This window comes from Pteropus vampyrus, unplaced genomic scaffold (assembly GCF_000151845.1).
Source record: "Pteropus vampyrus isolate Shadow unplaced genomic scaffold, Pvam_2.0 Scaffold463, whole genome shotgun sequence".
Lineage (NCBI taxonomy): Eukaryota > Metazoa > Chordata > Mammalia > Chiroptera > Pteropodidae > Pteropus > Pteropus vampyrus.
The window spans coordinates 1267370-1292114 of record NW_011889244.1 but is presented as its reverse complement, the minus strand read 5'-3'; the positions used below and the strand labels follow the sequence as shown (position 1 = coordinate 1292114).

At 40.8% G+C, this 24745-nt stretch overlaps 2 protein-coding genes and 1 pseudogene across 3 annotated transcripts in view; 1 reads left to right on the top strand and 2 right to left on the bottom strand.

Moving 5' to 3' along the window:
• Window positions 1-16788, bottom strand: part of SLC44A3 (solute carrier family 44 member 3) — an 85547-nt gene extending 68759 nt beyond the window's left edge. The window contains exons 1-5 of the mRNA XM_011382195.2: window positions 16642-16788; window positions 16129-16236; window positions 12561-12703; window positions 10468-10604; window positions 9449-9542 (exon numbers count right to left, since the gene is read on the bottom strand). Coding sequence (XP_011380497.1) covers window positions 9449-9542; window positions 10468-10604; window positions 12561-12703; window positions 16129-16236; window positions 16642-16668 — 509 coding nt within the window. The 5' untranslated portion in view covers window positions 16669-16788. The remainder of the gene's footprint in view (window positions 1-9448; window positions 9543-10467; window positions 10605-12560; window positions 12704-16128; window positions 16237-16641) is intronic.
• A 4245-nt stretch (window positions 16789-21033) lies between these two features.
• LOC111732506 lies at window positions 21034-21152 on the bottom strand (annotated as a pseudogene).
• Window positions 21153-22233: 1081 nt separating this feature from the next.
• The window catches only part of MRS2 (MRS2, magnesium transporter), a 32984-nt gene continuing 30472 nt past the window's right edge, over window positions 22234-24745 (top strand). For both annotated transcript variants that reach the window (XR_002777575.1, XM_023524436.1), the window contains exons 1-2: window positions 22234-22396; window positions 24162-24235. Coding sequence is in view for 1 of the 2 variants with exons in the window: in XM_023524436.1 (XP_023380204.1) it covers window positions 22234-22396; window positions 24162-24235 (237 nt within the window). In the remaining variant the exon portion in view is untranslated. The remainder of the gene's footprint in view (window positions 22397-24161; window positions 24236-24745) is intronic.

Genomic DNA, 24745 nt, shown 5'->3' with positions numbered 1-24745 from the left:
GGAAAATCCATTAGATTATTGTCAGACTTCTCAGCAAAACCTTACAAATCAGAAAGGAATGGAATCAAATATTTTAACTATTAACTGAAAGAAACTACCAGCCAAGAATAATGTATTCAGCTAAGCTATCCTTTAGAAATGAAGGAGAAATAAAGACCTTTCCAGACATACAAAAACTGAAGGAATTCTTCACTATGAGGCCTGCATTACAGGAAATACTGAAAGGGGTCAGCTCACCTAAAACAAAATAACCAAAAAAAAAAAAAAATACATAACTATGAATAAGGTAGTCAACTAGCAGGCAGATAGAAGCAGAGGAGTGCAACTCTTACTAAAAATAGAGCATTATAAGCTTAAACAATAAAAAGAGATTTGCTATATAGCAAGATAGTAATAAACGTTCAGCGTACACAGGTACAAATCGAGACAATGCCTGAAAAGGGGGGGATTCAAAGATCCAAACTCACTAAGAGGAATGGAGATAAGGCACACGCAGAAGAAACTGGACTACTATATAAATACAACTATCCTCTACATATTTGTAATGGTAACCACACATCTAAGATACTTGTTCTGAAGTATATAACATAAAACAAGAAGGTCCAGAGGGAAAATCCACAAAAACAAACCAAAAAAACAAACAAACAAACAAACAAAAAAACCCAGACACACAAAGACAAGGAAGCAATGGAAACATTGAGCAAAAGAAGGCAAAAGATAAAACGGTTATAGGAAAACATCATATTTAAATAATCACCCTAAATATAAATGGACTGAACTCACCAATAAAACAGCACAGAGCTGTAGATTGGATCGAAAAACAAAAACCAACAATATACTGCCTCCAGAGACACATCCAAGTTCCAAAGACAAATATAGACTCAAAGTGAAAGGGTGGAAAATATTTCAAGCAAATGGCATTCACAGAAAAGCGGGAGTAGCAGTACTAATATCAGATGAAATAGACTTCAAAATCAAAAAGGTAAAGAAAGATACTGAGGGATACTTCATAATGATAAAGGGAATCATGCACCAAGAAGACATAACACTTATTAATACCTATACTCCGAAATATGTAAAGCAATTACTAATAGAACTAAAGGGAGAAACAGACCAAAATGCTATTGTAATAGGGGACCTAAATACACCACTGATATGGACGGATCATCCAAACAGAAAAGTCAATAAGGAAATAATATCCTTAAATGACACATTAGACAAACTGAACATAATTGACATTTATAGAGCCTTTCATCCCAAAGCAGCTGCTTATACATTCTTCTCTAGTGCACATGGAACATTATCAAGGATTGACCATATACTGGGACACAGAGATAGCCTCAACAATTATAAGAGGGTTGAAATCATAGCAACCATATTCTCTGATCATAATGCCTTAAAGCTGGAAAGCAACTGTTCAAAGAAAGAGGGAAAACAAATACATGGAGATTAAACAACATGCTACTGAAGAATGACTGGGTCACAGAAGAAATAAAAAGAGAGATCAAGAGATACGTAGAAATGAATGATAATGAGAGCACAACATATCAAAACTTTTGGGACACGGCAAAAGTGGTCATAAGAGGAAAGTTCGTATCAGTACAGGCCTAACTCCAAAAACAAGAACAAGGCCAAATAAACGACCTGATGTTTCATCTTAAAAAACTAGAAAAGGAAGAACAAATGAGGCCTAAAATCAGCAGAAGGAAAGAAATAATCAGTATTAGAGCAGAATTAAATGAAATTGAAAACAAAAAAAAGAAAAAGAAAAAGAAAAAAATAAATGTAACAAAGAGCTAGTTCTTTGAGAAGTTCAATAAAATTGAAAAGACACAAATAAACAAAATTAGAGATGAAAGAGAAATAATGACAGACACTGCAGAAATGCAAAGGATCATACAAGAATACTTTGAAAAAGTATATAACACAATAACCTAGAAGAAATCGACAAGTACATAGAAAGATACGACCTTTTTAGACTGAATCGAGAAGATCTGTAAAATCTAAACAGAATGATCAGCAGTATGGAAATTGAAACAATCATCAAAAACCTACCAAAAAGTAAAAGTCTAAGACCAGATGGCTTTACCAGTGAATTCTACCAAACATTCAAAGATTTAATATCTAGTCTCCTCAAACTCTTCAAAAAATTCAAAGAGGAAGCTATACTTCCCAACTCATTTTATGAAGTCAATATTACCCTGATACCAAAACCTAGTAAAGGTAACACACAAAAAAGAAAACTACGGACCAATATCTCTTATGAACTCAGATACAAAAATCCTAAATAAGATCTAGCAAACTGAATGCAGCAACATATTAAAAAGATTATACACCATGATCAAGTGAACTTCATCTCAGGATCACAGGAATGATTCAACATATGCAAAAAATTAATGTGATACACCACATAAACAAATTGAAAAATAAGAATCATATGATCATCAATAGATGCAGAAAAAGCCTTCGACAAGATATAGCATCCATTTCTGATCAAAACACTTAACAAAATCAACATAGAAGGAAAGTACCTTAACATAATATAGGCCATATGTGACAAACCCTTAGCCAACATCATACTTAATGGTGAAAAACTAAAACCCCTCCAAGATCAGGAACAAAGCAAGGATGTCCACTATCGCCACTGTTATTCAATATAACATTGGAGATCCTAGCGAGTGCAATCAGGCAAGAGAAAGATATAAAAGGCATCGAAATAGGAAACGAAGAAACTGTCACTATTTGTGGATGACATGCTTCTCTATATAGAAAACCCTAAAGACTCTATAAGAACACTACTAGAAACAATGAGCAAATACAGTAAAGTTTCTGGATACAAAATCAATGTTCAAAAATCCATAGCATTCCTATACTCTAATGATGAACTGTCACAAAAAGAAGTGGAAAAAAATAATTCCTTTTGCAATTGCAACAAAAAGAATAAAATAACTAGGAATAAATTTAACGAAACATGTGAAGGACCTATATAATGAAAACTATAAGACCCTATTAAAAGAAATTAAATAAGATACAAAGAAATGGAAAGATATTCCGTGCTCTTGGATTAGAAGAATCAACATAGTTAAAATGACCATATTACCTAAAGCATTATACAGATTTAATGCAAATCTCCATCAAAATCCCATCGGCATTTTTTAAAGAAATAGAACAAAAAGTCATTAGATTTGTATAGAAGCATGGAAGACCCTGAACTGCCAAAGCCATCCTGAGAAAAAACAACGAGGCTGGAGGCATCACTCTGCCTGATTTCAAATTATACTACAAAGTGACAATAATCAAAACAGCATGATATTGGCAGAGAAACAGACATACAGACCAATGGAACAGAATCAAGAGTCCAGAAGTAAACTCATGTTTATATGGGCAAATAATTTTTGACCAAAAAAGCGAAAAACACACAGTGGAGAAAGGAAAGCCTCTTCAATAGATGGTGCTGGGAAAACTGTAAAGCCACCTGCAAAAGAATGAAACTAGACTGTTGTCTATCACCACACACCAAAATTAATTCAAAATGGATTAAGGACCTGAATATGATGAGACCTGAGACAATAAATTGCACAGAAGAAAACATAAGAACTAAACTCATGGATTTTGGACTTAAAGAGGATTTTATGAATTTGACCTCAAAGGAAGGGTAGTAAAAGCAAAAATAAATGAATGGGACTACATCAGACTAAAAAGCTTCTGCACAGCAAAAGAAATCGTCAACAAGGTAAAGAGATAACTATATAAATGGGAAAATATATTTGCAAGCAACGCCTCAGATAAGGGCCAAAATATACAAAGTACTCATACGACTCAATAATAACAATCAAAAAAATGGGCAGAGGACATGAACATACACTTCTCCCAGGAAGACATAGAAATGGCCAACAAACATATGAAAAGATGCTCGACATTGCTAGCTATTAGGGAAGTACAAATCAAAACCACAATGAGATACCATCTCACACCCATTAGAATAGCCGTTATCAACAGGACAAGTAATAACAAGTTTTGGAGAGGAAGCGAAAAAAAAAGGAACCCTCATACACTGTTGGTGGGACTGCAAATTGGTACAGCCACTATGGAAAACGGTATGGAGTTTCCTCAAAAAACTAAGAATTGATCTATCATATGATCCAGCAATTTCTCTACTGGGTATTTACCTCAAAACTTGAAAATATCTGAAAAGATATTTGCACACCAATGTTCATAGCAGCATTATTCACAGTGGCCAGGACATGGAAGCAACAAAGTATCTTACGATACTTTGGGTAAAGAAGATGATTGGGTAAAGAAGCTGTGAGATATACACACACACACACACACACACACACACACACACACACACACACACATACACACACACACATTTACAATGGAATATTACTCAGCCATCAGAAGATATGAAATACTGTCATTTACAATAACGTGGATGAACCTCAAGATAATCATGCTAAGCGAAATAAGCCAGACAAAAAAGTTAAAAACCACATATCACTTATATGTGGGATATAAACCAAAAAGCAAGAAATGAACAAACAGAGACTCATGGCCATGGACAACAGACTAGTGGTTACCAGAAGGGAGTGGGGAGGTAGACGGGGTAAAGGGGTCAAATATGTGGTGACAGAAAGAAATCTAACTATGGGAGGTGAACACACAGTATAAATATATATATATGCCTTACTGTTAAAGTGTACAGCTGAAACTTATTGGATTTCATTAACCAATATCACCATCAAAAAGTAAATAAATAAAAATAAAAAATAAATTAAAAAAAAAGAACACTGTCTTTCCATTTGTTCAAGTTTTCTTTGTACCTCAGAAATCTATAACATTTTCTTTCTGATTCATATTCACGATTTCTTTCTAGGGACTTGTATGGTTTTGTATATATTTTTTCTTGATGTGGTAAAAGAGTCTTTTTAAAAACTATATGAATGCTACAGATTTCAGTATATTAATCTTGTTCCCTGTCATCTAAATAAGTTCTCTTATCTGCAATTTTTGGTTAATTTTCTTACCACCTGCAGAGTAGTAATTTTACCTCGTGCCTTCCAATTTTTAAAACTGATTTTTCCTTTCTATTACTAAACAGCCTTAACACCAACAAATCTAATTTTTTGAAAGCAAATGTTTTCTGAACTTCCATTTAATATTTCTGAATAATGAAGCCTGATATAATGTCTGATACATATTTAATGTCATTTTATTTGTTTTTCCCTCAAACACAATTCTCCAAAAGACCTGAATTTTGTCAACATGGTTTGTTAACTATGGTACTTTTTAGGCATTTAATAACCCTGTGCTGGTAAAGAATGACCCATCTTAGCTCTAAGGGTGAAGAGAGGCACATAAAGTATAGGTCACCCCTGGTGCATGGCAGTTGCGCACTAAGTATTTCATGGCAGTTGCGCACTAAGTATTTCATGGCAGTTGCGCACTAAGTATTTCTGGTGTGGGGGATGTGTCTTTTGGTCGCAGACTGTGATTTCTTCCCCACTTCTGCTTTTCCTCTCCCCACCAGCAAAGCCACTCAAATCTGCAGGAAGTAATTTGGAGAGCTGACTGTATATTTAGATGACCCTGTTGGAATTTATCCAAGCAAACAATGCCATGACATGCATGGGCACCTATGTGGGAGGCTACATCTAGAATTTACTGGAAGGAAAAACCTAAGCCTTTCAGATTTTAAATACACAAGGGACTCACGATACAATATTACATTGAACACTAGATGGGGCAAGATCTGCCCGCCTGTTACCTTCTGCAGCATTTTCTAACTGCTCTGAAGAACTCATACCTAGGTACACAAACCTTCCTGATATTCAGCCATTTCTCTAAAAGGGCATGTTATCAAAAGAGGAAGAAGAAACAATTGGTTTAGTCAAAAAGAGGTATTTAGAAAATGTACTTTGGCCCTATAGCCATGCTTCTCATGTTTTCAAGCTTTTCAGTCTTGGCACAGCTCTTCCATGATAAATATGATCATTTCCATCTTAAAACAAACACTTGCTTGTGTAGGAAAAGGAAATGGAGCCCTCAAGGCTATTTCTATCTCCCTAAATCCATCCAAGAAAGGCCAGTCAATAGTAGTTTTTGTCTTCACTTGGAAAGTTGGTATTAGAAAGGTCTGCATTTAAGGGGTGAAAGGACGAGGACTGGCTTCAGAGGTAGAGAGATGGTGATCCTAGGACACACAGTACCCCCCATACCTTGGTGAGAACCCAAGGAGGCCATTTGCCAGGCAAAATAAAACCAGCGGAGCCTTGGCTGTTTTGGGTCATAGAAATAAACGTAGATACTGTTTGGTTTAAAATGCCGGCAATTCCACTTGCTGGCTGTACCTTAACCCGGCTCTGCATCACTTTTCTCAGCTATAAAATAGGGATAAAAACAGTAGCTACGACACAGAGGTTTTGTGAGATCCAAATAAATACATGCCAAGAGCTTAGAAAAGTACCTGGCAAGTATCGAAAGCTCAATTAATGCTCACTCTTATTATCATCAGTATCTAGATATATATATGCTCCCCATGGACTTACAGTTGTCATCCCATTTATAGTAAGAGGAGATCCAACTCTGGTTAAGGTACAACTTTAAAGATTCCATTCTCTTTCAATTCCTTCTGTAGGCACAGTTACAAAGAGTGTTCTTTAAAAAAAATCCTTCTCAAAATGAAAATACATGAAATCTAACATAGTCAATCTCATAGAAGCAGAGACAGGATGGTGGAGGCACCAGTTTAGATGATGATATGCAGTCACCATCGTAGATCAGGTTGCCTAAAAGCAGAGCCTGAGATGGGGATTCTTGTTCAAGTGATTCTGGAGGGCAGTGTTCTCAGGAGGAAGGGAATGAGGAAGAAAAGGCTAAAGAAATAAAAGGCTAAGTGAGAAGGGGATTTCGGCTGGAGACTCGCTTCAGCCTGACCCCCAGGGAGCTCTGGGACACATGCACCCTTGTATCTGTCAGTCACTGGCCACATTCCAGGGGTGGGAGTGGTGGGGAGGGGTAGTCTCCTTGGCCAATTGGCTCTGTTGGGCCAAGGGTAATTCCCCAGAGAAGGTGGCAGCTGTGAGTGGCTTTCAGCCAATATATACGACAGCTGGGAGGCAGGCTACTATGTCTGGTAAAGCATAACTGGGCAGGGCACCAACTGCATCCCTTATAATCCTCCTAATACTCATCCACATGTATAGATCTATAAAACATAGAGCATTAAAAAAAAATGTGCAATATTATTTACATACCTTAAAATATATACCACAGAAGAACACTGTGAAGCTAACAAGGATATTTACATATTAAAGAATACATATCAAGAAAAAAAATCAAGTTGTGAGTCGGAATTAGAATATGGTTAGTCTGCTCGAAGGTGCTTGGCTGCTGTTTTCCCCATGATTTGTTTGCTGTGTATCAAATGACTGTTGCTAGTCCTGATCAGTGAGAGAAGGGCCTGATGAGATGACTGTGGTATGAGTCCCAGCCCCACACTAAACAGCCGAGACCTGGTGATCTGAGTTTCCTTCAAGGGCATGAGCTGGCTAGTGGCAGAGCTGGGACCACAGTCACCTGCAGGATGAGGATGAGGATGATGTTACAGTATATTGCACACTGGGCTGTGGTAGGTACATATGAGAACATTTTATAAGGTATACGTAAAATATTAAGGCATTCATTAATGCTTTTAATGTACTATATATCCCGTAGGCCTTCATCTCTTGTTTGGGTTTCGTATGCATTAGATTTCTAGTATATTTCCACAAATGCTTCTTTCTTCCCTGCAATTAAGTTGTACCATTTAGTTTGTCTCGGTAGCATAGGGAGAGAGTTAGCTCTGGTAAGTGGCAAATTCAAGATTATTGATTTTCCCAGATATCAAGGAAATTTGACCTGCTTTATAGGGATTGCTTCAATAAATGTAATTAGAAAAAAATAAAATAGTCTCATAGCAGTAGAGACTAGAATGGTGGTGGCCAGGGGCTGGTGGGAGGGAGACATGGGGAGATGATGGTCAAATGGTATAAAACTGAAAAAAAAACCCCCCTTCCCTCCAAGTGTTAAACAATTTTTCTTCAAACTATTAAAACACTGCAGTTTATTTTCCTGGGTTCGGTTATATTTCATTGAGACATGTTTATGATATCTGACACCCAGAATTTAAAAAATAAGGTATTATAGAAAAATGCAATGGGTACTCTCTTCTGCAAATAATTCTCTTTTCTTTCAACTGCTTATAGCACAACATATTTTAGGAAAGAATACTACAAGGATGATTGACTATATTCTTCCTCCTATTCGGTTAAAACCTACTCAATTATTTTTTTAACACCTGCCAGATCAGCATTTTTAAGCTTCATTTGCAACCCATTAGAATATTATGAAATAAATTACTTTTTAAAAAGTAAAATAGAACAGAAACTATTAGTGTGAGTCATATATAGTAGGGGGAAATCTTGTTTTGTGAGACTTCTATTTCTGTTCCGTCTATGTAAACTTGGATGAAGGAGTGTGTGTACTGGGGGTTGTGATGAAATAAATTTCTTCCTGTGGGTCCCAACCAAGAGTTTGGTAAACACTGTACTAGGCAGTTGGCAAAATGCCTTGTTCTACTTAAATTATCATTATTTCTCAGAGATTCTGCACAGAAGACTCAGTCATTTAAACATATTTACAATTTTCAAAAGAATAGTAATACAAAATAAACCTGAGTCCTCCTTCAGCACATCTCAGTATCCTAACAATGGCAATGATTAGTTTTCCCCTTAACCTTCTCAATGGCCCAAACGTGAGCTACTTACCACGGCACTGCAACTACTGCTTCATCATTACCGCTTTATTCTACAAATATTCACAAGGTGCCTCCTCTGTGCCTAGTTGACAGGAATGAACAAGACCCTTAAAGGAGTTCACTGAGTGTTATTTTTGAGAAGCAGCTGTTTTCTGTTTTCATTGAGAAGAAAGGTGTGGTGGCCACTTGGCCTGCATATCTAGGTGTTTCTAATAGAGAAATCTAGAGCTGAAAAATGAATGTCTGGTTGCAATAAAAAAAGAAAAGGCAACAATTTCTACTTTGTGACAAATAATTGGAGCAGAAAAAATGCACGCAAACTACTTTATAAAACTACTCACTCTGTAACAATTCATATATTACTTTTGCCAGCTCTAGTGTTGTCATTTGAGGACTATGTTTATCTTTATTGTTTGTTCAGTTTTTTCCTTTTTTGGCCTGATTCCTAACCCATTGTCTGTCATGTACATTGCAAATAATCTTTCCTAGTTTATCCCTGGTTTACTATAGACTGTAAGCTCCTTGCAGGCAGGGGCTCTACCTGCTGTCTTCTTGGTGCTCCCCGTAATACCCAGAAGAGGAAAAGACATGCACCAAGTACCCAATCACTTTTGCTAATGAATAAGGAAAAAGTATGGAAGTGTTTACCTTGGAGGAACAGGTAGCCTGGGGCACAATGAGTCTGCATTTGGATTCTGGGTGTAGTTGGAAGAACTCAAACTATAAACACACAGGAAGGACCCTGGAAGCAGAAGATACGCAGTCTGTACCATCTTCCTATATTGTGCCCATGTTTCCAGGGGAGCCAGTAAGAAAACCACAATCATTTTATGAAACTGGTAGGTAGACAGAAAAAATCACTCAGATCTAGAACACAGGCCGACAGGCGACCTAGAGACAAAAAGAATGAGCATACTGTCTGAAGTCGAGTTAGGTCCTCTCTTTCTCATTCTCTCTCTAAAAGCTCAAATTTACAACTAAAATGATTGGAACTTCTACTCTATAACTGGTACTAAAGTGATCTGAAGGTTATTTATTGTACAAGCTTGGTATTTTCAACCCAGCCTTGCAAATAACTTTTTAAAATCTGGTATACCATTTCATAGGCAGATAAAATTGGCAGTGGGTTGTCTCCAATTTCCTTTCATTTTGTGTTTAACACTTAAACCACAAATCTGAAAAGGGGGCTCAGAGCAAGGTACTTCGGTTATACAAATGTTTGGTACAACTTACCACTATCCCACTGGTAGCCACAGGCCCCAACATTTTGATGAAAGAACATACTTACGGGCAATCCAACCAGAACCTTGTGGGTTTCTGTCTAGGACTGGATGTGCCCATGTGCACAGAGCTCTCTGACCCCTGTATGACCCTGCCTTCAAGCCCTAAATGTCTGCTGTCTATACTCTCTATGGAAGGCCACTACCCAGCAGTGAGCAGAGAACAGCTAGAGTTTCAGGTAAATCCAGATAAACCTGAATGAAACTGAACGAGCTCAAGAGATAATGTTTATGACCTTTTCCACACAAGAGGCCCCCACAAAGAAGGACAATCTCCGCATTTCCAAAGAAAGCAGTGTCAGGGTAAGGTGTCTCACGTAGGTCTGCACAGGTTAGCCCAGCATGGTGCCCAGCCTCAGGGGGACGAGCCCGTCTCTCGGTGCCTACCACTGTTGTTTGCAAAGAGCTGGATGTCTTCGAGGGTATTGAGCTGCTCTTCAGGACAGCTGGATACACAGAGGGCAGTGGAACCAAGCCTCCCGTCCTTGACTTGCAGATTGCAGGAATCCGTGAAGAACACGTGCCTGGGAGACAGAGGAAACAGGAGAACGTCTTAGAGGATGTCTTCTCATTGGAATTAACTGTGGTTCTTACAAAAATATGCACATGCTATCAAATGTGGGAGTAACTAAGCAAACTTTTGTAATCAAACGTTTCAGCATAATTTAATGTATATTATGCTTCCTGGGGGTCCTCTAGAGAGGTTCCTAAGCTGTGTGGTTCCTAAATTCCACACAGCTTAGGAACCACACTCAAAGGTCAACAAAACTTCTCTTTTCCAGATTCAGCATTTTCTAAGGGATAACACTAAGGAGTTATCTGAGGAAGTCACTAAACCGGGGCTAGCAGTGGCAGCTCCCAGACCCATGCCCAACACCTCTCCAGGTTGCTAGGATAAAGGGATGCCAGAGGCAGAGTCCTGTAGGTGGCCCTCTAGGGGAGGGATGGAGAGGTGTGTGTGCGTGCGTGCGTGCATGTTTGTGGAAGGGGGGTCCTAGAAGCTTTTTTTCTCTCCAACTGGGGATGAGAGAAAGGGAAGTGGTACAACAGGAGATAGGGGAACAGATTTCCTGGATGTATGATAAATATATACTTTATTATAAGTAAATTTTAACTGTGGTAAAATACACATACCAATTTACCATTTTAAGTGTACAGTGCAGTGGCACTAAGTACATTCATATTGTTATGCAACCATCATCACCACCCACTCATAGAACTCTTCATCTTGCAAAACTGAAACTCCCCACTGCCTCCCGACTCCAGCTCCTAGCAACCACCCTTCTACTTTCTGTCCCTATGAATGTGACTACTCTAGATACCTCACATAAGTGGGATCGTAAAATATTTTTCTCTTTGCGACTGGCTTATTTCACTTAGCATATCCTCAAAGTTCATCTATATCATAACATGTGTCAGAATTTCCTTCCTTTTTAAGGCTGAATAATAACTCATTATATGTATACACCACATTTTGTTTAGCCATGCATATGTTGATAGACATTTAGGTTGTTTCTACTTTTTGGCTATTGAGATTAATGAAATATAGACTCTCAAAGTGGAATATTTATCAACACTGCATTATGAATACAATGTGACACAGGAGCATGGGTGCACTTGGGCAGCCCCTTCTTCTTCCTGTCTCTGCAAGTGACACCCCCAAGTGCAGAGGGAATGCCCTCAGGTAATCCACACCCTGGAGTACAGAGATTCCCGCTCAGAGGCACCACTCGGGGGTAGAAGTGGTCTGGTCCGAGATTTGTACTTGGTGACTCCACACTTACACTCGGGACCTTTTTAGAGCCTAAAGATCTCTGTCCTAGGAGCTGCTCTTGATCATCAAATCCCCAAAATTGTTGCAAGGCAGTCAGTCTCCATCTTAGAAAATCATGGCCAGGGAGTTCTCTTCCTTCTAAAGACTCCTATCTTTTCTCTCCCCTTCCAGTTTGTGTTGGAGTTGGAGCGGGGAAATTTGACTCTACAGTGCTGTGGTTGAGAGTGTAGGGGAGGAGGGTGGGACACAATCTCACATTCCCCATGGAGATCCAGGTATTTCCGCACTGAAACAATACTGTGGCCCATGTACACTTGGTAACATATAATTGGTTAAAAATTGATACTTTTTGATAATAATAGTAACAAAATTTACTAAGCCTTAGCTCATACAGGTCTCAATGGATCCTTAAAACAACCTTGTGAGATGGGTCCAATAAACCATACTTAAAAGGCTGAAAACTCAGCTCAGAGAGGTTAAGTGCTACCCCAAGGTCACGCAGCTGAAAAGCAGCAGAGGCTGAATTGGATTTTCGGACTGGCTGATTCTAAAACCTGTGTCCTTACTGCCACACACATGCCTCCCTTTTATGAGCCAGACCCACCGAGTTTTGAATAGGAAAAGTTTCCAGGCTCAGAATGACTTAATTTACACAAAGTTTGAAATATAGTGCCTCTGTAGGTTGGGGATTTACTTGAACACTTACTTTTTTAGGGTCATGTCCTGCCCTGAAAGAGGAGCCCCTTCTATTGGGGAATTCTTCTTGCCACACACGTTGCCAAAGCTGTCATAGCCAAAGAGGAGTCTTCCCGTGGCTCCAGCCGCCACCGAGTAGCCCGTGATGAACATCTGGCAAAACCCAGGCGGCACATGAGAGCCTGGCCAAAGGACTTAAGAACTGGTACTCCCACCCCCCGCCCCCTGCCATCCCTGAATACTGACATAAAATGAACTCCCCAGCATCACTGCACTTCTCTCCCTCAGCAACACTGTCAGGACACTGCTGCCACTCTAACACTTGCTTTAACAGGTCGGCTAAGAGAATGTTCTAAAACGCTGACACAGATTCCTGTCTTCTCACCCTCTTCTCCAAGAGTCTGTCATTTTTTCTTCTTAGCCTAAGGTCACCAGGACAGCTCAATTTCTTTCCTTTGAGGATCTTCTTTTATCTAAGAACACCAGGGTATGCTACTTCTTTCCCTGAGTTTCTGTCTATGCATCCGTCTGTCCATCTGTCCATCTATCCATCCGTCCATCCGTCCATCCATCCTTCCATTCTCCCTTCCTCCTTTCCTTTTTCCCTTTCCTCCCCTCCTCCCTTCCTTCTTTCCACCCTGTTTCCTTCCTTCCCTCTCCTCCTTCTCCCTCCCCATCTCTTCCTTTTTCTTTTAGCCTTATAGAGGACTCTGACCCTCAAGAGTTGAGACAAGTTGATATGTACTCAAATACCATTTATAATAAGTGTGAAAATGGTGTTTTGAAATATGCTTAAATACACAAAATAAAGAACCTCAGGAATCTGCGGGACAAGAACACCTTGCAATTTATTAGTCGCTTTTATCCAATTTTATAATGAATGTGGAATATTTGAAATTTCAGCTCAAAATTTCAGTTGTTAATATGCCTGACATGCCTTCTACCAAGATTGAGTATTTATCCTCCCCTAACACAAACTTAATGTTGTAAGTTCCCCAATATACAATGCATAGAATACTATTAATCCTCCCAGTACTGATAGAATTATTCCAGGAGAGAGGATATAGTACACAATTCAATAAAACATAGTATTGATACCATGTCCCTAAAGCACATTGTCCCAAAGCCAAATACATTTCAGATCTTCTGCATTATTAATCTAGAAATCAATAAGTCTTCAAGTACCCAGGTGTGCCAGAGACTGTTACTGGGGTACAAAGATAAACAAAATCAAGTTCCTGTACTCAAAGAACTTAGCCTAGAAGACAAGCAGGACATTTAACTTGCAGACATTCCTGGAGGAAGGCTCCCCTCACCCCAAGCACCTCCTCAGTCTCGTGGTAGATTCCAGGGTTGAGTGAGTCACCTTTCCCGGTGGACAGACCCCTCAGCCTTTACTTCCTTTACTGCACACCCACTTGGCTGGCACAGCTGATCCAACCTCAGCATATTCTTCTCCTGCCCTTCCAACATGGAATGTGGTGAGATCCTGATTGAGTTGGGACTTAGGAGGAGGAAAAGGATCCCATGCTTCTGCCCAGTTCACCAGAGATCTAATAATGAAGTGATACTTTCCACTTACCAGCATTCATGTCACTATCTCCCTTGGGAAACTCGTGGGAGGAGTGGAAAGTTTTGGGGGATGAGTGGGAGAGGATTTTGGTAATCCTGAGTCCCTGCCATACTATACTTCTTTAAACCATCAAAACTTGGTTTCAATTTCAAACACACAATTTCAATTACATGTGACAGGTGATTCAGTAGGTGTGTGTACAAGGTAGGTGTGGCTACCAAGGTCACCTTGGATGGTGCTGGGGGTGGCGGAGGCGGGGAGATGGAGTCTTGAAGACTAGTAGGAAAGGGTGAGGTGGGAGAGGTAAGCAGAGGCAGAGATGGTCCAGACTTTGAAACATTCTGTTCTATGTGTCTTATGAATGTATAAACAAAGGCTGACATTCTTTCTATCTGCAAAAGACCATCCTTGTTTACAATTCTGGACCCTGGCCCCAGACCTCCTTTGTCCAGCCCTCACCCTGGGCAGCATCACCAGTAATAATCCTGTCTAGCAAGTCACCAAGGTCAGGATGCCACAAGACCAGAAAAACTACATAGCAGAGGCAGAAAAAAAACACTCCTAAATATCTGTGGTTTAAAAATGTTGCCGAAGATATTAAAAGGCAGTCAGCTAAGAAAGGACTCTCATTATCATTATTCAAATTTAATGTAGTAAGGAGATCAGGCATATTGAAACTTTCAGGTTTATTTTGCAAATGACATGTAATTTTAGAGCAGTTGGTGGCTCTGCGCCACCTCTCGGATGGTTCATAACTGTTCAGGCTATGATGTTCCCAGACGGCCATTGGGCTAGGAGTTCGGTACTAGGTTTGCTGTACTAGGGGCTAGGGAAGACCATTAAATATAACGGCCCGAGGTCAAAGCTGCCAGGCGCAAACAGGACAGCTGCTCCGTGCATTTTTACAACTGCAGACCAGACAGAAACACCAGCCGTCTGCAGGGCATTAAGGAAGAGGTGTCGTAGATGCTCAATTTCTCTGAACTTCTAGAGGAGAGCTCCAAGGGCCACGTATATAGGCAACACAGAACATATGGTTATATCTTTCAGGCCCAACCTTCTACTGTGCCTGTAACCATGTCTGTCCATGTGAAACCAGTCGGGAAAGTCAACAAGTGAACAAATCTTTTTCTAAAGAAAGAGGAACAAATATGATATTTTAGAGTCTAGTCCAACTTAAGTCTTTTCAACAAAGGTAATTACTCTCTTGTAGGTATTATCAGGCTTTATAAATTAATCATTTACCAGGTAGCAAATACATGTCCCAATCTGGAATGGATGATTTCATGAACGTGGTGTTTGAAGAAACTGAGGCTTTTTCTGCTGTTACCTACAACTCTGAAATAAGTATCAAAGCATCAAGATTCAGTTTCTGAGAGACTCTCCCAGGACTAAAATGGCAGAGCCTGATGAGGTCCACCAGCAATCATACATACCTGGAAACTAGGAGGAAAAAATGGGGAAAATATCATTACCTATCTAACTTGAGGGTTTATATCAAAGGCTTGATGTTTCCCTGTCAGCTGCTAAACACAATGCACCAAGAGTGCATTTGTTCTGCTCAGCTAAAGTAAGGGTAATTTATTTCTAGACTCACCCTGGATTTTCCTGTGTGAGAGGAACAGCAAACACTTGAGAAACATTTTAATTTTGAGGACTGAGATGGTAAAAACAAACTTCTACCAGGCGAGCTGAGATAAGAGACCACACATGGGCTAATCAAATACCATTGAAAAGGGTAATTCTCATTTCCTTATGGGACTTTCTCTTAGAAGGAAGCCTGCAACAAGACAGCCTCTCCGACTGAGCGAGCCTGGAGGTTGAGACACCTGACAATTCCCCAGGACTGATGTTTATTCTGCCACCATAGCAGGTGTCTCTCATTGCAGCACCAACTTTCACCTGGTGCCCCCAGGAGCCTTGACTTCTCCAGGAACGGCCCTAAGCATGCGATTTACATTTGGGGCAGTTATTTGAGGACATACACTCTGGCACCCACACTTACCAAACCCGTCCAAAAAAGAAAGAACAGGAACAACCACTGCAGATCTGTGCATTTCCTATAAATCTGAGGCCGCCACTCTCTTGGGCCGGGGGTTCTCTCTGCAGAAACCTTCCAGAAAAAGAGGGGAGAAAGTTGAAGAGAATAAAGCACTATACGGTTCCAACCTGGAAATGGAACCCAAACTGGCTTGAAGACTGCTTAAAGTAACTTTTTTTGTTTGCTTTGTACCGTGGCCGCCCAGAGCTCTCCTGGAGCTTGGAAACACCAGCTCGTGCGGAGCGTATGTGAACTTCCCAGTCGCCAAGTCCCTACCTAGCGGTGCACCTGGAGGAGGCCCAAAGGTCGTGCCGGCGCCTCAGCACCGCACTGGGGTCCGAGGTCCGGGCGGGTCTTAATCTGCGCGGATTGGGGGAGGCGGAGGTGTCTCGGCAGGGCACTTGCGTGCAGCAGGGGCGCGACCCGCCTTCCTCCCGGGTCCCTACCCCGGGCCCCTTCCCCCGCGTGGATACTCACCAGGTGCGTGGTGCCGAGGCACCGCATCCTGCGCTCCGGGCCGGGACTGAGGGCCGACGCGGCGCCCGCGGCGGCCAAGACCAAACGGCGGGAAGGGGCGCAGCGCCCCCAGGCGGCCTCCTCCAAGCGCCGCCAACTCTGCTCGCGGCCCACACCTGCCCGGGCGGGTCAGCCGCCCTTACCTGTTCCGAAGGAGAGTTCTGGCCTCCTCCCTCAACCCCCATCCCTCCAACCCCGTCCCCGGGACACCTGCCTCTCCGACGGCAGCGCGGGCGGTCCCCAGGAGGGTCCGGACTGCGGCCTCCTTAGCGGGTCCCCGCCAGCTCTGAGCAGGAAGTAGGAAGTCTCAGCCAATCTGTTCTGAGTGGTGAGGACAGGTATGGTTTTGCTGTATGATCCACAGCGAACAGGTGAGTAGCGCTCACCTGTGCCAGATTCTATTTTACTGCTTTACAAGCATTATTAAATAATCCACACGGCAGAAACTAGCGTTATCCCTAATCTGCAGGTGAGGGAAACTGAGGCGCAGGACAGCATTGATGTCACTCGCGGCGGAGACAGACAGAAAACTGTAGGGCGAAACGCTGAATCCAGACACTCCAGGAGATGCTCTCAAGGTCGGGCTCCACAAACACCCGTGCGACTCTCATGCGGCTGCCGTTTTCACCAGGACAGTGGCCTCTGATGGCTCCCACAATCTGTCCTGGAGAAGCCCAAGTCTCTGGAAGAACGCGGGGGGTGCTAGGAAGTACAAGAATAGAAACCCGGGGTCGGGGCTGCTGAAGATGACCTTTATCTGCGAGTGTTGCAGGTGGGGCGGGGCGGGAGGAGATGCTGAGAAGGGAGGTAGGATGAAAGAATTTGATGTTCTGAGGTTCTGCTCTTACTTCTCTCCTATGTTGCCTTGGGACAATCACTGCCCTGCTCTTCACAGTTGAAATTCTAGTGGAATTAAAACAGCTGCAGACGGACCCCCTGTCCCCATTCACTACCTTCCCCCCAAACACACACGCACCACCAGGGCTGCTGGGTGACTGTTTCTTTTCCATACCGCTTCTCCCCTGAGGGCAGCGACTTCCCCTGGCTGGAAGAATATTTATCAGAGTAGCTGAAAGGCAGGGGATCATGAACTCACAGGCCAAATAACTAGACATCTGAGAAGTACAATTACTATAAAAAGTCACAATTGAACACCTATCATCTGAAACTGAGTTATTAGAGCTGATGGACCAATGTTTTTAAATAAGCTTTTAAATATATTTAAGAAGATGAGGGATGACAATAGCAATATGAGTCAGGAAAAAATGAAACTAAAATGAACAAAAATATTAAGCATGAAAAATGGAATAGTTGGAGTGAATATTCACTGATGCTATTTATTAATAATGTAGGATAAATAGTAGAAAAGGTGACGCTAAAGAGGAATTTGTGGTTGGAAGAGCAGTTTCAACACTCCAGAGGCAGCAGGAAAAGGTTAAAAAATAAGGCAGCTTATTTTAAAATTTTTTAGTTAATATTAAAGATAGAACTAAAAGAGAAAAGGAATGACATAAAAATGGAGAGAGGGAAATATTGACACATAACATAAATTTTAAGGTTGAAAGGAAGAAATACACCTCGAAGAGAAAGGGCAAGTCTCGAGCCACATATGTGTATATGTATGTTTCAAATACCTTTATTGTTTGTTTTAGGAATTTCCTAAAACTCCATTTACTGGAGCAGTAGACCAGCTACCCAAAAAGCTTTCATCAGGGCAACAGTTCCTCATCAGAACCACAGATCACTATTCTAGGTTATCACATGACTATACCATTCGAGTCTCTCTTCAAACCCTCCCTTACTGCATCCATCAATCAACTATTATATGAAAACCTTTCCTAATCGGTCTCACTGCATTGAAAGACCCATCTTATACCAGACCCTAAAAAAATCTATAAATATCCTATTTTGAAACACATCATATAGGTGAATATTCATACATTCTCAATAATACTAAGTAAAAATAAATCGTCATCGATTGCCTTTAGAAGATTCTGGGTGCAAACTCATTTCGAAAGCTGGTAAATAAAGGGAAAGAATCAAACACATATCCTGCCTCTCTTATATAAATCAGGGTAATTCTATAACTGATGAAGGAGTTTTCTGGCTTGTAAGAGTGGAAGGAATGATAGAATTTAGGGTATCACAGTTTTCCAAACATCACAAAAAGGGACAATTAGACATTAACGACATCCCAGTGAAGAACACATTGCCACTTGTGACGTAGTCATTACAGGAAAGTCCACCTAAATCTACCAAAGTATAAGAAATACAAGGTATAGAGGGACAAGTCAAATGACACCACAGGGATGCCACCAGTAACATCAAAAATGGGAAAGTCTTCAGACACATGACTTAGTGTTTTAATATCGTCATCAACAATAACAACAGCAAAAAGATTATAAGAAAAAATGAGAGGGAGAGGAAATCTATAAATTAAAAAAGACTTGGGAGCTATTTCAACTAATTACACTATATGGGCATTGTTTAGATCCAGGATAAATCAACTAGAAAAATAGAAAGAAGGCAGTTCAGAAGACAATCCAGGAAATGTGACTCTTAATTGGATAGTTGATGATTTTAAGTAATTTCTATTAAGGAATTTGGGAATCCGATGATGTTATTTGGGTTAAATTTAAATTTAAAGCAGAGTCCATAACTTTTAGATTTATATACTGAAACTATGACAAAATGATAAGCTAAGATTTGCTTTTAAAATATCCAGGGCAAAGGGAAGTGGGTGGAGGTGTAAGGGAAACAAAATTGACCAGCAGTTGTTAATTGCTGATGTTGGGGGAAGTGTACATTATGTTGGGAGGTTCATTGATTTTTTTTCTTAATTTCGTGTTCATGAAACATGTGGACAATACAGCCACCAGGCTCCCTTCCTAAATGTGATCCTTGGAACATAGCTCCTCAAGCCCCAAGGAACTTTCAGTTTGGTCAAAAATAATTTTTTATTACAAAAGGTTATATATGTTAAATTACCTTATTTACATATACAAGACATTAGTTATATTCTTTTGTGTATATCACATATCACCTACTAAAGCTGTATATAGTATATATATGTTACATATACAACAGCTCTAAGTTATAAGACGTAATAATATAATCACCCTGAACCCACTTCCCATTTTAAGAACTGGAACATTACCATAACGTTCCTCCTGAATACAACCCTGCCAAACTTTTAATCTCACAGATAATCATAGTTCTGAATTTTGTTCATCAACCCCGTGCTTAAACACTCTTATTTCACATTATCTTATTCTTTAAATAATATAATTTAGTTTGCTTTTTAGGGGATGCTATAAAAAGTGGTGGTATATGGTATAAAGTTTGGAACTTTTTTCACTTATGTTTTTTTTCATGGTTGGTTTGAAAATTGAGGCTGGTCCTTCATAGACTTAACCAAACTATTTAACCAGAGACTTTATGACTTAATATGGAAGCACAGAGCAATCAATTTTGTTGTACATAGATGCTTGCACTGCTAGGGGCTGACTGCTGGGTCAAATTTCTTGGCTTTCCTTTATCCATTTCCATTCAGCATAATTGTAACGTTATTTGTATAGCAATCAGATTTCTCATCTCCTGGGTGTCTACATTTGTGCAGAGCAAAGCCCTGTGAATGATCTCAAGACACTTCCTACTTTACTTTGCCAAGTTTTGTACCTATATAATTGAGTTTTGAGAATTCCTTATGTAGTTTAGATACAAGTCCTTTACCAGTTATGTCAAGGGGCCCCAACCTCCAGGGCTGTGGACCTGTACCAGTCTGTGGCCTGTTAGGACTGGGCTGCACAGCAGGAGGTAAGCAGCGGGTGAGCAAAGAAAGTTTCATCTGTGTTTGCGGCTGCTCCCCAGCACTAGCATCACCACCTTAGATTCACCTCAGATCATTAGGCATTAGATTCTTATAGGAGCAATCGGTCCCTGGTGCCAAAAAAGTTGTAGACCATTGAGTTATGTGACTGGCAAATATTTTCTTCCAGTCATTCTTAGCCCAAACCATCATCACCATCTCTCTGCTTCCACATTTGCCTTTCTGTAATCTCTCCCTCCACACAGCTGGAACAATCCATTTAAACATAAATTAGGTCATTACCTCTCTACTCAAAGTCTCTCCGATGGCTCCCACCCTTCTCAGATTAAATTCTGAATCCTTGACATGAATCACAAAATATGTGTCTGGCCACATCCCAGAGTTTTTCTAAGGGTTTGTAAGGGTCATGTTAAACAGAGCTGAATCATGCTGGGGGCCAAGTTTTAAAGAAGAGTTATCACATTGTCTCAAAGAAATGTCTGAAGGCTTTTAATGGTTTTTGTTTTGTTTTGTTTTGTTTTTAACGCCTACAGCACCTGGTCTTCCTACGTGGTCTCCCATCCAAGTACTAACTAGGCTCGACCCTGCTTAGCTTCCGAGATCAGACGAGATCAGGCACATTCGGGGTGGCATGGCTGGTAATGTTTTTGAAATATGTATTTCATCATTGAAGCACTTAGTAAAATAAAAAATCTACCAACCATGTTCTCTACACATAGGTCTCTTTCTTGACTACAGCCCTCAGGAAGCAGTGCTTGAAGTCCTTGCTCAAGTCAAACATCCCCTCTTCTATGAAGCCTTCTCTCTACTCGCTTCCTAATCTACCCGCAGTCCTAACACCCCACAGAGAAAATGGTTCTCTCATGTTTCCTTAGCTTTGTGTTCACATGTAGTGATTGAATGCATATCTGTGAAACCTGTGTCTGCCTTACATAACTACTGTGGGAAGGACAAGTCTATTAATTCACTTTAAAAATATGCATATATACTGCATCTAATCAATTCAAAACCTCTCTTTTTTTCACATTTTAAAAACTGAAATTGGAATAACTTAAGTGATATAATTAGAAAGCATAGTTTATCAGTGTCTTTTTCTTGGTAGTACATAAAATAATGAATGGCACCTTGAAATTTATACTTACAGTTGATTAAATATGGAATATAAATCCTGTGCGTTTATATTCCTGTCTTCACTAGCAAAAGTTTAAGCATTCCTAAGACGGTTCATTATTTTTGCCATATTACACTTAAATATAAATTGAGTTGGATGTGGGCATCACTTCCTCGCTTCCAAACTGCAGACCTTACCACATATGTGAAAAGGCTCCAGAAACTGCAAAGCATTACACATATGTTGAGTATTTTTTCACATTTGACGATTACTAATTAATATAAGTAATTGACACTTTTACGTTCTGGCCAGACCATTCCAAGGGCCCAGGGGTCAAATCTAGGGCTAACTTGCCTCGCCGAGGTACACACCCGCTTCCTCACCCGGAGCCAGTCCCTCCCTACGTCACAGGCACCGAACAAAATAATCTCTTCCAAAGGTCCCTTCCGAGCCTGCGCGGGGAGTAAGGCGCAGGCGCAGCGCACTCTGCGCATGCGCGGCAGACGGGGTCGCACTCGGGCTCCCGCGCGGGGTCACGCTGTGCCGGCTGACCCGCTCCTGTCCGGCATGACGAGCTGGGGTCTCGCTGCTGCTTCCGCCTCACTCCAGCGCTATGGAATGCCTGCGGAGCCTGCCCCGGCTCCTGTCGTGCGCGGCGGGGCTGCCCCGGCACAACCTGTGTGCTATGGCTTGCGGCCTGACTCCGCGCGCCGCTATACTACTTGGAGGGAGCCTGGCCGCGCGGCTGTGCAGACCCCATCGGCCCCGCCTGGCAGGTACTGCCCCCCAGCCCTCCCTACTGCCCCTCCGCCCCGCAGCGCTGGGACGCTGGCCCCTCACCGCCCACTCGACCCGCGTGGCTGAGGCTGCCCCGCACCGCGTCCTCAGCCTCGATCTTCGGGTCCGCGCCTGGGGTTTTGTCAGCCCAGGTCCGCGGGCAACCCGGGGCGCCACCGTCCGGAACGCGGCCCTGCTGGGATCCGACCGCCCGGCGCTGTCCTCTTCGCCGCCCCTTGTGCAAATCTCCCCTCCTGCTCTGGTGAGGTTTTTAAAAACCTGTGTAACTTTTAGTCGTACTCAGTTCTGAAGATTGGGTTTATCCACTTGAAATATTTAAGTATTAGTTTTGTTTTCCCTGCTTTTTACCTCTTTCTTGTGGAAACAGTTATAATTTGTCTAGTTGCCCAGGTAAGGAGTGGAAACGCACCTGGAAGTGAGACTTCACAGTAAGTTGCTCTGAGAAAGATCTGACTTTGTTTTCAGGTCCTGTGCAACGAGCTAGACAGGGATCAGATTGAGGCGGGGAAGGAGGAATCTGAGTTATTTTTTCACCAAATAATGAAGCACGACGATCCGTTAACATTTTCACAGATGTGAAAATGTGGGTACTCATTGCTCAGAAATAAAAGGCGTTAAAATGCATAGTTTCTCAATAGTGTGCTGTCCTCAAATGTGTTCTTAGTTGTGTTCTCAAAAGCCTCCCAAACTCACCATATCCACCTCCTTCCCCATACTCGGTGGTGAGTTTTTCTGAATTGGGTTCACCCCGTAGTCCCTCCTTCGATAATGCTTGCAGACCCAGGTTGAGTCCATCTTATGTTTTAGGACAAACATTGAGATTTCAGAATCTTTATCCAGACAGTGCTTTAACTTGTGACTAATTAGCAAATGCTGATTTCTAGCGCTGATGTTTATCTCTATTCAGCTGGCTCTTAGTTTGTATTTTGTAAAGGTGCTAACAAATTACATGAGTCATTAAATGTAAGTAATGAGAGAGATTAAGGTCAGAAATGGGAATATATCTGTGCGTTCTGTCGAGTTAGGACTACTTTGGAAGCATAAAATAATGGGTAATTTTACATCTCTTACCTATTCCTCTTATGTTTATTTTTTTGTCAGATATTAAAATTTACTTGGTTATACTTCAGAGCTCACTTCAACTCGGTCTAATCATGTTTTAACTTTATTTTCTAATAAGATCATTTCAGTTCAGTGGAGTCCGCATTCCAGTTGGTTATTTTATAGGTATTAATGATGAAGTGTATAGTTTATCTGAGCAAAAAAAGTTAATACTTAGAAGTCTGTAGGTCAAGCAAATAATTCTGATATTGGAATGCTGAAAGATCAGGTGGTACTTGAGATCTATGTTTTCTAAAATATATCTACCAATATAATTTGCATGAAGAGCCTTTTTAAATCATGTAAAAAAGAATGAGCATTTTAATCTCAGGACGTTGTTGTACAGTTTATCCAACTCTGAGATACCAATAATAATTAGAAAAGAGTGGTTTGAATCCATAAATTATTCTGATGCCATTACTTAAGCCATTACTTTTAAAAATCATTCCCTGTCAAACCTAATGCAATCGCCTACAAATATTAAAATTAAAAAATAAAGGTGTTTCTTCTTTTTTCTCTAGGAAAAAGTTTCAAAAATTAGTAAAATAGTCTGAAGGTCTCTGCATACTATGAGAGAGGGATCTTAGCTATATGTGAAAAACAAGCATATGATCACAGAGTATTCTCTAATTCATTCTTCAGGTGAAATGCATCGGTTTATAACTTCTGATGTCTCTCAAGCCACTTTAGCCAGTGTAGCCCCAGTGTTTACTGTGGTGAGTATGTATGTTATGTTTGATAACTTACAGAAAGTACTTCTCCTGCTTTTCTAAGTTAACAGGATTGGACTGGTGGGCCACAATATTATTTTTTGTTTTATAATGAATCATTATACTTAAAAGTCAGGTTGTTTTTGTGTTTTGCTTATTAGCTGGTGACCTGGGTTGCCAGGTAGATTTGCTTAACAGCACTCTTGAAACTGCTAACGATTGTGGAGCTGTTTTATATTAGAACAGGTCATTCAAACCACAGTTCAGAGCTTCCTACTTAAATATAGGCAGACCTCGGATATATTGCAAGTTTAGTTCCAGATAACCGCAACAGAGCAAGAATCTCAATAAAGTGAATCATAATCATAATCATAATCATAATTCACATGGCTTCTCACCAGATATCTATAATTCGCTCACTGGCCTTCTAATCCGGTGCAGTCTACCAGTCATCGGGCATTTTTATCATACACAATGTTACCTAGTAACGACTGATACTCCTTCATCGCATTTCCA